Here is a 13,577-nt window from a genome sequence, read left to right as displayed (position 1 = left end):
CTGTTCCAAGAAATGATTTCACAGTGTTGTAAACATTTATTGTCAGCATGTATTAGTATATATGGGAAGGACAAAGGACTTTCATTGTTATTTGGCTTTATGCCTTTGGCATTCCTTAGGATACACCCCTGTGAAGTGCTGAAGTAAGAAAACCAACTAAGCAGGTAGGATGGGGACAGTGCCTACTGTTATCCCTTCTTCTACTTTTCTGCAAGGCCTGTAACTTCAACCTAAAAGGATTTTGTGTCAATTAGTGTTACAGTTAAATAGATCACATTTGTTTTAGTTTTCTTCTTGGGCCTATGCTACAACTTCTCCACCAGCAGAACCTGCCACCATTCCTATATAAATATAGCTGAATTTAAATGGTCCTATCCACCAAGTTTTTAAATATATTTTTATACCCATACATAAAGTATAAGAATAGAAATTACAGATACCTTTTTATATATAAATATATACAGATAAACCCCCAGATGTATCTGTACTTTCTATTCTTTTATTTTTACTTCAGGCATTTCGATAGTTGCTTGCTTTATGATCTCTTTTTAAAAGAGTTCTCAGTGCTTGAACCCAACTCTGATTGTAGCTTCTTTATTCCTAGGGATCTTATGGTGATCTTGGGCTTGCCTACCTATGTAGGTATTATCCTGCCTCTGTGATACTGTATGATCTTACTTTCCCAATGCAAGTATGGAAATATATCCCCTGTTAGAAAAGATTAATTTAAAATATCTCTGGATAATCATTTGTAACCTAGGTGATGACTATTGCTGTCCACTAGGAGAACTCTGGGCTGTCACCTAAATTTAGAAAAAACAATGTTTACATCTATCAATAAATGAGACACATATATGCAAAGAGATTTCAAGGAAAAAACAAAATGAATATTGGACATTCTAATTTAAACACAGAGGAAAACATGGTGCTATACATTAAACACCAGAATTGAAGAAAAACACAGACTTCCTGGTTTTTGCACTCCCAAACTATGAACAGCAGATAGATTTCATATTTAATGCAGCTTTATTCCAAATAGATACAACCAGTATTGCAACAAGAGAAAAGAAATACAAGAAAATCCAGAGCAAAATAAAAGCACCCTAGAAAATTGTCATTTCTGTTCCCATTGACAGACATTTACTCTTGCAAAAACAACTGATTTCAGTGACTTCAAAGCAGTTACTCACTGACACAAAGTTCAGACAGGAATTGCTGGAATTTCAGCTGCTGGCCTTAAAGAAAATAAAGTAGGAGACTTCTGACAGGTGCAAAAACGAATACAAAATGTATTAACACAATATGAAACAAACGTACATTAAATAGTTTTGTTTCTGGTACATCAGACTTGCAAACGAATTTTATAAAATTTACACATTCAATTAAACAATGTATCTATCATTGTGGAAAACACAGTTCTTTATTTCAAGTTTATATTAACTATAAATATCTACGGACAGGAGAGATCCAGTTCAGGCTGGCACTCCTCACTTCCCCATCCTTTATGTCTTCTGCTCTTTGCCTTTTGGAGAAAACATCACAGCATAAGGCTGCCGCCTTTTTGGACGTTGACAGGGAGCAAGGTCCTCTTTAATGTAGCCTTAAAAAGAATAAACCTGGGGTAAGAAATACTATATAAAAACAGGAATAACTTTAGCTTTAATGTGTGTTTAGCCCCAAAAAATAACCTGTAATTTTTTTTTTTCCTTTTGGGGAAACTGGTTCTGACTTCACATAAAAGTTTTGAGATCCCAGTGTGCAAATATCATTCATTAAAAATACAGCTGCTTTCTAGTAGGTGACTGCACAGTAATGCAATACAGACATTTAACAACGAAGAACAGAATGGAAATTATGAATTGTTCATCTATTCAAAACACAACTGCACTTTTCATTTTCTTTCTACCAAGGATTTTACATAAGAGGAGCAAAGTATGCAAGAACTGCTAATTCAATTCACTAACAAAAATCACTTTTGAAAATGTAAATCCTAGTCATACAGAGGAAACTTCAGGCACATGTGTTTTGTAGGTATAAACAGTACCTCCCTCTGTTTTAAGAGCAACCAGATTTATAAAGACTGGAAAAAGCTGAACATGAGCCTACAGATCAAACACACCTTGAAAGCTCTCTGATAAGAGAAGTGGAGGGAAAACTTCTATAACGTTTCTCAACTTAGCTAACACTGACAGTGAACAGACATTTTATGCAAGTCAGTTTCAGCACCTGGCTTTTGTCAATTCCTTACTGTTGATCAGCAACAATGCCCACCAAAATGAGAGTAGCAGATTCTACTTCATAGTTGGAAAATTCTGTCTATGTAACTCAGTTATTAAAAATAACCAAAACAACACAAACAGATGGTTCAAGACACCAATAAGGAGTAGAAAATACCTATGTTGTACCCCACTACACTGGAGTGGCAAGAGTAATTGCTCATCATGGGAACTCCCTCATGTTTTAGTTCTCTTGCTGCACTGCTATAAAATATTTCCTTTTCCAAGGGAGAGTTGATCTAAAGTCTGCCTCTGATATGCTGTTGAGAACCATTAACAACTGAACAGCTCTTACTGCAGAAGAACAAGGAGACAGCCAAGAAGCTAATGTTTAATAAGGCTGCAAGCAGATTCCAAATGGGTAGTAACAAGTTATACGGTCCATAAAAATCAAGGCTCCCTATTGTGAAAGATTAAGGATGATACTGTAACACTATCACACATACACACATACACACACACACACACACACACACAAAATTCTGGCTACATTTTCCTACGCCTGACCTGACACTGTTACAAGAACAGAGAAAAGCAAAGATGAATGTCTCACAGCTAATGCACAAGTAAATACATAAATGGAACTCAGAGAGTTCCTGTAGGCCTCCTCACCCCAGCACTTCACCACTTCTGAAGAATTGTACCTAGAGTACACTACAAACTCACTGTGTTTTAACATAATTTGTAAAACCTCATTTTTACACCAGGCTCTAAGATTTTGGAAAATTATTTAGAAAGAACAAACTTCTATGTGAAGATGTGTTTAAAAAAACCCCAAACCAAACATCACATCTTTTCATTGTCACCAACAAGCAGGGTATATGTATGAAAAACTGTTTAACTACACCTGCAAGATTTCCATTATCACCTGGTATTATGAAGCTCTAAAAACATTGACAAAGGACATCAATAGTGCTGCCTGTCTCTCCTAAGTAAGTACAATCTCTTGGTCTTTACCTCTGAAAATTCAATTCTTGCTTATGGCCAAAAATATATAGGGTTGAAATTAAGTTCTATGAAAATCCCAATTATTTCTGCCGTCTCTATCTAGGCTCTAAGAAATTCTCCTTATATTTCTTTCTTAGAAGTACGGGAACTGCTAAAGCCAGACAATGATGGATAATTTCAGGAGAGAACAAAAAAGCAGCTGTAAAAAGTACTTTTCAAGATTTTTTTGGCACAAACCTCTCTCCACACAGGTTTGGGTGGAAGGAAATCCAACCTCCCAGAAATTTTCAGGAGTATTTGGAGGAATGTAGCGAAATCTATGTCTTGAACAGGAAGCGAGTTTCTTCTCTCTCTCTTCTTCTGGAATGTCTGCATAATACTGAATGTAACAGGGGGAGAAAAATCCTAGTTAACAAATTCAGACATAATAGAAACTGCTTTACACAATTGAACATTATCAATCACTGTGTTTATTAACACAGTTATCTAAAAACAATGGTGAGGACAGCCAGAGTAGAGATTCATTATCCAAGTGACAAACACCTGGCAATTATCCTAAAAGCTTACTGAATTTACAGACTAAGTATAACAAATTTATTGTGGCAAATTTCTTAACCTTCTATCTTTTAACATACCATAAGTAACAAGGTTGAGGCATGTGTACAATCACTTATGTCAACAGTCTACTTACTGATTTTACAAAGCTAAGTAGCACAGGTATTGAAAGAGATTAGAAGTTTAAAATTTATTGTGTCAGCTTGCAACTAGAAATGAAACAAATAAGAAAAAAAACCCTCATGCTGCAGAATTATTTCCAGTATCCAAATTTACAGTAGTAACTGCAAACTTAAGTCAAAATACTTCCTACTTACTTAGCCTCAAATTAGAAGTAAATAAAGCGTTAGTTTAAATAGCTGACTGATACTGGGACTCCAGAAATACTCTGTCAGCTGAGCATTCTCTACAGTAAATTGGCTACACTCTTTCACCCCTGTCAGCTGTACTGGGGGCTGCAGTGAGAAAACTATATACTCCCTCCAAACCTTTTTGCTGGGTGTTTTCCTGAGTAGCATCATAGAAGGTTAGAGTATATTTTTTTCCATGCAGTTTTCTACAGTTTTAATTTGTAATTCTGGTTGTATTTCCTAAAAATACGAATCTGGACCTTAGAGCACATAGAGGGTCAAAATATTTTAAAAGTGAATGCACTGTTTGATTCAACTGGTAAGTCAACAGTCACAGCCACACAAGAAACCTGACCCTTGTGAAAATGGTAAAACAATTCTACTGAAATGGCAGTGTTACAATTCAAAAAGGCAAATTAAAATTTATAACTCATTCAATCAGATGGAAAGTGACCTAGACTGGGGATCTCAGGAAGAGAACAGGATGCCTCTATCAAAAGAGATTATTTCATGCTCTCAGCTACTGGCGTGATTTCAGAAAACCTAATTGGAATTGTAAAATATGCTCATTCAATTTTTACTGACAAAAGTAAAGAATGAGGTGTTAAGTCAACAAAATTAACTATAAGAATTCCAGAGTGTCTGTATAAGACAAATGTTGCTGAGTTTTATTTAGGGATATTTAGCAGTGCTCCTTATTTTGTCCTGTAAATAGCCTGAAATTTTAGAAATTAATCTACTAAACATTGCTAATGTGTTGCATTTTTTAAAATTAAACAATTTATTATTAGTAAGGAATAATTACAGATCCAACAATGAAAAATACAGTACAGTTTAGTAGGAACAGAAAATAAGAACAATCAAATATCAAGATAAGCATGTTTTAAAAATAAATTAGAAAGAAACTTCTTCTTTGGTTTCTTTAGAAATCTATTAGGGTTAACAGAGAATGAGAGTTATGTATGTCAGCTAAACAGCAAAAAGAACTCTCAGCTGTTTTCTAGATTGATCCTACTGTCCACAGCATTTTTAATCCACACAAAACATTTGAGCTAGGTTTTTCCATGTGTGAAGATACTGCAATCTCATTCTGTCTTCCCTGTAAAAGATTTGTTTCTAGAACTCTACAATTTGCAGTTTCAGAAAGTGAGCAAACCCTAAAAATGTTCCTCCCATTAGTTTAGCAAAAATTTGCAGAATTATTTTAGTAATCTAAATGCATATAAAAATGCATCTGAGTGATTCTCCTACTCACCTAAGTGTAGCTACACTTAACAACCACACTAACAAATGTTACTTTTACAAGCTACCTGTAACTTCTGCCTACAGTCTTTCTCTGATAGCATCACAGGGTCATAAAAAAACCAAAACAAGACTTCTTATCCAAAGTTCTACACTGTAAAGTGAATGAGATGCTTCCACAAAGCTTTTAAGATAAGCACTTATAAAGGACTTTAATATCAGCCTGCTGCAGCACATGCAGAAGTTAGATCCCAGGTCTTAGAGTGACAGTAACTGACCCCACTGACACCACTTGCAGTACAGGGCCAGAATCAATTTACTGATCTCTATCCACTCCCTAAATATTCCCTTAGACTGTGGCAGCTTTTCAAACCCATATGGCTAATCAGCAAGCCAAGACTTTTCTAAAGCATCATTTATGCTTTATCCAATACTCCCTTCTCTCACAGGCATTTAATTCAAAGCTAGCTTTATTATTGTGCAATGACACAGCCAAGCATTCCACACGTTCCAAGACATTAATCTTGAATGGTGCAGACTTAAAAAAAAGCCCCTAAGAGCCAAAACCAACAACAAACCCAAATTTTCCTAGCATTTAATGTATAAACCTACTGTTACAAAACTGGAGCTGTGAATGTTTCCAGACACTATAGTTATCACTCCAATTTGACAGAAAGTAACACAAATTGGATTTACAGAAGGAAGATCTCTAGCTTACAGAAACAGGAAATTAAAATGCTTAACACATGGCTCTGGAACCATGAAACAGACTGAAGGTTGGGGGCTGTTTTGTTTTCTTGCAAACTCTTTAAATCAAACATTTTTTTTACAATGGTATTTATAGTTGATTGTAAAAATTAAGTATTGTATTTAGTGAGTTTTACCAATATTTTTCAGAAAATATTTTCATTAAAAACATACTCTAATAAATTTCTTCAGCCAAGTAAATGGGACTTGACTATAAAGTGAATTGCAGGAGAATCTCTGAAAAATGTTGGTTCTATATACACGTGGAAATTAAGTGGAAGGATTCCAGAAAATCCACCATTGTTCAGTCATTAACCCAACTTCTACTGAGTCATCATTTATTAGCTCATAACTCTATTAATGGCTAAATAAAATCTGTTCTTATTACACACGTAATTACATCAATATTTTATCTCTACATCAAGTATCTGAAAGCAGCTTAGTAAATAGAAAGGGAGGAAAAAATGTGTAATGTGAAATTGAAAATTTCATACTTTTTAACAAGTATTTTAAACAAGTAACTTTAAACATTTTTCCATGCATTTGCATAAATATACACATTGTCTCCTATGCTGGTGTAATTATCTGAAAAAATTAACCCAGAAAAGAAAGAAAAAATCAACCAAAATGAGATCTGTCTATCTTAATAAAGGTACAATACGATACAGAACTTACTTATTCCAGCACCCAGAAAGTTCAGTAGAGCTTTTGATCTAAATTTTGGAAACCTGTAATAGCTCTTTGACCAGCTAATGTATTTTTTATTAACAGTAATTGTACTGGAACCACGATGTAAGAAGCTCTTCTGTAGATATGTATTTGTGTGTATGCAGATACACACAAAAAAAATCAAACCCAAGTCTTTCCATGCTCTACATGGTTACTGCACTAAAAACAAACAAATCACCTGTAAATTTGGTTATCCAGCTTTGGTAAACACTTACTTCCCAGCTACTGTGGTAATGATGATGATGCAACCAGATTAATAATTAAAAACAGCACTTCAGCACTTAGATACTGTCTGGAGTTAGAAGAATGGAAGACTGACAAATTTTAAAGCACTACTTACTATTTCACATTCCTTACAAGTGTGGCCAAGTAATTTTCTTCTTTCGTCTTTTTTCCGAATAACCTCAATATGAGGAAAATCTAACACAGTATTCTTTCTGAAAAACAAAAATGTTTTCACATAATAGTACTTTTATTTCTTCTACATTACTGGAATTTTCCATTTTTTTTACAACACAATGACAGACAGATAAGTTAAAAAAAAATCAGAAAATGTCTACAAAACCCACATCATACTGCCTTTCATAGTTGAACAGGGCAATTTCTATAAATAAAACAGTTTTCAAACATAAAATGAACTTTTACATAACCAGAGATGTGTGTCTCATTATCATGGATTTTCACAGTGTAAAAGTAATTACTATATAGAAATTACTCAAATAGAGATCCTCTATAGAATATTTTTGTCCAAGACAGAGTTGTGCTTGCAATGATTTCCACGAGAGAATTTCCATATGTTTGGGTTCAAGATCAGTAGGCTCTTTTCAACTTAACTGCTTTCAAAACAGCAAACAAGTTTTCCTATACAAAGAAAATATGCACTGAGGTAAAATATAAGCTAACTGAAGGGCTTGGTGTCATTACAAAAAGGAAGACTCAGACTTCTAATTATGATTATACTGGAAGGCAACAGAGAAGGCACTAAGAGGTGCAATTGTTGAACACTATTCATTCATTGCCTAGAGAGCAAGGGGTAAAAAAAACAGAGAAGGAAAGGTTTTCATTTGTACAAGCAGTCCACAGGTCCTTGGCTCATAAATTCAGGCATGACCACACGCCTGTAAGAAACCGCATAGATTACAAAACACTGCATTCACTAAAATTATAAAAAGCAGAAGAGGCAATCCCTTCTCTTCAGCAAATGTAATAGGCATCTCAACATTTTTTCCCTTATCCCAGTTTTTATCTAAAGTCTTTTATCTAATGTAGTAGATCTTCTGCTTCTGCATCTTTAACTGCTAGGCTGTTACACACAAACATGTTTATTTTATGGAAGATCAAGTTTCCTATAGGGAAGATACAAAGAGCCTTAAAATGCCCATAGAGAACAAACTAAATTACCTCTCATCACTTTTGAAATAAGGCTCCACGAAAGCTTTCTGCTTGGCTTTATCTTGTTTATCCTCATGTTCTGTAAACAGACATGCAAAACAAAATATAAGGTTAACAGACTGCCTGCAGAAACTTCTGTAAAATAATAAAATAACTTTTAAGAAATATAAAAATGCCATGTACAGTTCAGTCTGAGACAACAGATTCAAATAGATACAAAAAGTAATACAGAATTGATAGAACCATCAATCAAAAAGCATTACTGGAGCAGAAGGAAAGCAGCAGTGACACAAGCAAAAAAGAGAAGAAGAACATCAAAGGAAAGGCTGCTTAAAATGCAAAATACTGTAAAATCTTCCACAGAACCTAGAATAGTGAGAAGAAAGGAAGTAAATAACTGTAGCCAAAACCTGGTGTTTCTTTTAAGAGTCAATTTAATGTTCTGCTGCTGTGCCAACTTCCACTATACATTCCACATTTGTGTGGTGATAAATGAACTACCAAAAAAAAAACCCAAAAAAGAAAATCATATTGTTTTATGTTTTGTCCTTAAAAGGAATCAACTTTACCACAAACTGATGCAAAAAGAACTGGTGGTTAATTTGGCATATTTGTTCCTAAAGAACAGAGTCTGATTTCAAATCAACTCTTGTAGTTTAAATAAGCTATAAAGACAAAACCAAATTATATCCCACTCTTTAGTTTCTTGCTTGCTGCTGTTATTCCCTTATCCTGCTCTTCATCATGAAGAGTTTCTCTTTCATCACATGCAGGAGGACTATCTTCTGGTAGGCAGGATAGATATTCTTCATGGCTCGTTCGATCAAACATATCTGTTATTTCTCCTCCTGTTATTAAAAGCACAAAGAACATCCAAATCAGTGTCTCAATGATTTTAGTCAAGAAATTCCATTTTGACTAAATGTGTATTAAAAGAATTAATATCTACTTACTGCTCCAGTACCAATTAACTGAAAAACAGCTACATCTTAATTCTTGATGCAACTCCTCTGTCAATCTTTCAAATGTGGCCAATGCTCATTTATTTTTCAGATACCTTGGATCCCATTTCTAAAATCTGATTAACTGCTAAAATCACCATGAGGTACCTTAAACCTTAATACTGGATACGTGAAATTTTTGTTCTTGTAATTATGGACTTATCCAAGCAAAAGGAAATACTTTTTGTGGATAGGAAATAGTCACTGCCCTGCAGCCATGATTCACCACATACTATATGGTAAAAGTGATATAAACACATTTGGATTTATTTTAAACATACTAGTTCTATTTATATGTCATTAAAAACAAAATTAGTCTTCTCATACAAAATATGGTGTGATTACATAGAAAATTTTCAAAGTTGTTTACTGCAGGTGAGATCAGAACTATTATAGCTATATAACCATATATTATATGGTTAAGTATTTCACCTTTAAGCACTGTAAAGAAATAGCTAGCTACTGGCTCTCTCAGCATAAATCCTGTCTTTTTTCTTAACCTATGTTAAAAAAAAAAAACGACCTCAAAACCCACCACCAACTCTCTAGGAAACAGACTGACCCTATGTAACCTATAAAAATTCATCACCAGTTTTTTTACTGCAAACCACTTTCTACTATCTAGCCATAAACAAAAAAAAGTGCCCTTTTACTGTTTTCTCCTCCTGCTCCTCAAAAAACCAACCAAACAAAAAAACTCCAACAAATCCCCAAACCCCCACCATACCACAAAAAAGCAAACCAAACTGAAGAAAAGAAAAAAAAAGTCTTACGTGGACTGCTTTCCTGATTTTGCTGTTGATTTTTCATTTCTAATAGCACACTGTCACTAACATAAGTATAATCCATATCAACAACTTCCCCTCCAACTCTGGTCTGAGAACCACCCTAAGGAAAAAAGAAGCAAATATGACAATTCCACCCAGAAGCAATTGGTTAGTCAGTATCAATGCTGTGTATCTGAAACACTTTCAAAGCAGTTACTGGCTTCTTTTTGGACACTGATTTATTTTTTTTTCCTGCAGGTTACAACCCCATTAGAATTCTTTCTCACAACTATTTGTCCACTTTCATCCTGAGAATATTCCTGCTGAGTTTATGAAGTACAACTAAACAGTGGACATGTTTTAGGATAACTATAGCATGAACAAATATCAAATGAGCCAAATTCCAAATTTTATTAGAAAGTGGGTTTGGTCTGCCCAGAACAATGTCCATGATACTGCTTTGCAGGCTTTTCCAACATCACAGAACATGCAGACTTATTATAAAAGTTCACCTTTGTATCAATCACAGTAATGTCCATTTTGTACTGGGAAAGGTCAGCTCCTGGGTCTATGCTCCACTGGAAGTTTTCTAAAGAAGGTTTATCTTTCAGGTCTGTATGCACAGAATATGACAAAGAAAAGGACAAATAATTAGAATCAAACTCTGCCAGAAGCATCTGATCCACCGGCTGTACTGCATGTGCTTTATGATGGCACTCAAGGTGATCTGGGATCAGCCTGGGTCAGGCTGACAGGCTTGTAGCTCCCTGGATCCTCACTCCAGCCCTTCTTGTGGATGGGTGTTACATTTGCTCACCTCCAGTCAACTGGGTCCTCCCTGCTTATCCAGGACTGCTCATAAATTATGGAAAGTGGCTCACTGAGCACTTCTGCCAACTGCCTCAGTAACCTCATGTGGATCCCATCTGGCCCCATAGACTTGTGTGTGTTTAAGTGGTGCAGGAGGTCACTGACAATTTCCCCTTGGACTATGGGGGCTTCAATCTGCTCCCTATTCCAGTCTTCCAGCTCAGGGGCTGGGTACCCTGAAAATTACTATTAAAGATTTAGGCAAAATAGGACTAAGTAGCTCATTCTTTTCCTCATCCTTTATCTCTATGTTCCCCCCACATCCAATAAAGTTTATTCTCCTTAGCCCTACTTCTGTTGCTGATGGATTTATAGAAATATTTTTTATGGCAGTAGCCAGGTTAAGCTCTAACTGGACTTTGGCCATTCTTATTTTTATACTTAAATTTTATACTTTACATTCTTATTTTATGTTTAACCTCGCAACATCCTTGTAGTTCTCCTGAAGCTGCCTGCCCCCTCATCCAAAAGTCATAAACTCTTTATATCTGAGTTCTAGCCAATGCTCTCTGTTCAGTCGGGCTGGCCTTTCTTGCAGCACATGGACAGCCTGCTCCTACACCTTTAAGATTTCCTTCTTCTTCTAAGAATGTCCACAGTTCATGGACTCCTCTGCCCTTCAGGACCACCTCCCAAGGGAGGACTATCAAGTGATCTCCTAAATAAGCCAAAATCTGCCCTCCAAAAGTTCAAGGTAGCAGTTCTGCTACCTCCCACTTCTTACTTCTCTGAGAATGGAAAACTATCGTTTTGTGACTGTCATGCTCAAGATGGCCCCCAACCATCACTTTACCTACCAGTCCTTCTCTGCTTACAAACAACAGGTCCAGGAGGTGCCTTCCCTAGTTGGGTCACTATTGAAGTTAGATCAATGACAATGCAAGTGTCAGGTCTAAGCAAAGAGTACAAGTGTCTGGTCATTGCTCCAAAGATGCCTCTTGATTTAGCTTTGAGGAGAATATTTAGATTTCAAGCTACATGGCCACACCAACTACTGGTAAATATCTTTTAAATTCATAATGCAAGTATTTCTAAATAAAGTACGCAGTGTAACAGCTTGGCTGAGGAGTACAGAAGCTTTGATTCTACAATGCTAGTTCAAGAAGTTTTCTAACTGGGAGCACTTAAGAGGAAAGAAGATACATGCTCTGGAAAGAAGATATGACAGCCTGTGTTCATTATCAATGAAGGTACAAATTTCCTTACCAGATTGTTAGGAATAATGAAAAATATAAACAAAATTACTTATGCTTACACTTGAGTAGTTTTCAAGTGTTTGATATAGATAGTTTAAACTCAAACTTCATGAGATTTTATTATTACACAGCAACAAACAAGAAGAAGATTCCTAGCCTGTTGAATGTACACCTGAATATCAATGATATATTTATTACACAGTGGCAAAAGTATGCCTAGAAGACAGACTTGTACATGTTGGAGGTGATCTTGAGAAATCCCAAGTAGAATGTGACTGAGTTAGAAGCAGAACAAAGGATTAAAGTAGAAGAAAGGAAGATAGGAAAAATTCGATTCAATCTGAGCACAGGCTGAGAGGGTAGGCAGGCAGTAAAAGGAATATTTTCATCAAGTTACCTTGCTCATTTTGCTGTGCTTTACTTTTTGATAGTCTACAAGGGTTTGGCTGAAGTACAGATGCTGGTTCAGACTCTCCATGTCCTGTCCTTGTTTTCTTTCTATTTGGTACGTGGCCACTGGCAACCTAACAACATATTGCAATTTTACTATTACCCAAAACTCAAATAAAATACTTCAAAGGAGAAGAAAAAAAGATTCAGAAAAGCATACCTTTACATCATCAAAAAGTTCTTCTGTCTCTGCAGAACTCGGCAGTGGTGCAAATTTGAAGGGAGGAACTTCTTCTTTCGTTGGGATCTGGTTTTTCCTGTCAGGGAATGTTCTTCCCAGCACTGCCTCTTGTACACAGGATTCCTCTTGTAAATCTCTGCCAAACAAACAGCTCTTATTGTTGGCATTTGGAACAGATGATGAACCTTCAGGAATGGTCTTCCCTATGTGTGAAAAAATGTCATGCAGAGTAACTTGCTTCAGTCTGTTTTTATATGTCTCCTCACTTCCTTGTTTTTTCTCTTGCCCACGAACTCCAGAGAAGCGATCAGACAGATCCAAGGGCTTATCCCCTGGATGTTCCCCATTAACCTGCTGAACATCAGACCGAAAGGGCACAGAGCTCTCTTTGCTGAATGATGTTTTCTCACAGCTAACTTCATGATCATCTTCAGCTTTCTTTCTCTTACCACACCTGCCTTCTAGCTGCTTCTGGTATACAAGGAGGACATCGCTCTTGATCACCTCATTTTTAGCTGTGCAGGTGTTTCCAACACAGGTCACAGCCTCATTAGAATTCTTTTTCACAACCATTTGCCTATGGACAGAGGCCTGGCTGATAACCGAGTTGATTTCTGTCCCAAGATTCAGAGGTGCAACAAAAGCAACATCTTCAGATTTTGATCTACTTTTATGAGATCTGGAACTGGATGGATTGTTGAAGAGGTTGGTTTTGAGATGAGGCTTCAATTCCGAATCTAAAATACAAGGAGCATGAACTGTACTTGAGTTGTTCTTCATGCTGCTAGAAGCTCCAAAAACAGGAGAAGCTACCCGAGAATCCCAGTCATCGTTTGGTGGAGTGTTATGAGATGGATCTGAAATACTGAATAC

The 13,577-nt window shown here is 36.0% G+C and overlaps 1 protein-coding gene across 3 annotated transcripts in view; it reads right to left on the bottom strand.

Annotated features, from left to right (window-relative positions):
- Window positions 1–977: 977 nt before the first annotated feature.
- The window catches only part of RBBP8 (RB binding protein 8, endonuclease), a 40,519-nt gene continuing 27,919 nt past the window's right edge, over window positions 978–13,577 (bottom strand). For all 3 annotated transcript variants that reach the window (XM_030971878.1, XM_030971879.1, XM_030971880.1), the window contains 9 exons: window positions 12,684–13,569; window positions 12,471–12,597; window positions 10,520–10,620; window positions 10,014–10,128; window positions 8,935–9,087; window positions 8,249–8,318; window positions 7,188–7,284; window positions 3,462–3,603; window positions 978–1,600 (listed from right to left, as the gene is read on the bottom strand). In XM_030971878.1, the coding sequence (XP_030827738.1) occupies window positions 1,503–1,600; window positions 3,462–3,603; window positions 7,188–7,284; window positions 8,249–8,318; window positions 8,935–9,087; window positions 10,014–10,128; window positions 10,520–10,620; window positions 12,471–12,597; window positions 12,684–13,569 (1,789 nt within the window). In that variant the 3' untranslated portion in view covers window positions 978–1,502. The remainder of the gene's footprint in view (window positions 1,601–3,461; window positions 3,604–7,187; window positions 7,285–8,248; window positions 8,319–8,934; window positions 9,088–10,013; window positions 10,129–10,519; window positions 10,621–12,470; window positions 12,598–12,683; window positions 13,570–13,577) is intronic.

The sequence above is a fragment of the Camarhynchus parvulus genome, chromosome 2 (assembly GCF_901933205.1).
Source record: "Camarhynchus parvulus chromosome 2, STF_HiC, whole genome shotgun sequence".
NCBI classification, from domain to species: domain Eukaryota; kingdom Metazoa; phylum Chordata; class Aves; order Passeriformes; family Thraupidae; genus Camarhynchus; species Camarhynchus parvulus.
Note: the sequence above shows the minus strand (reverse complement) of the source record. Positions and strands in the feature narration are given on the sequence as shown.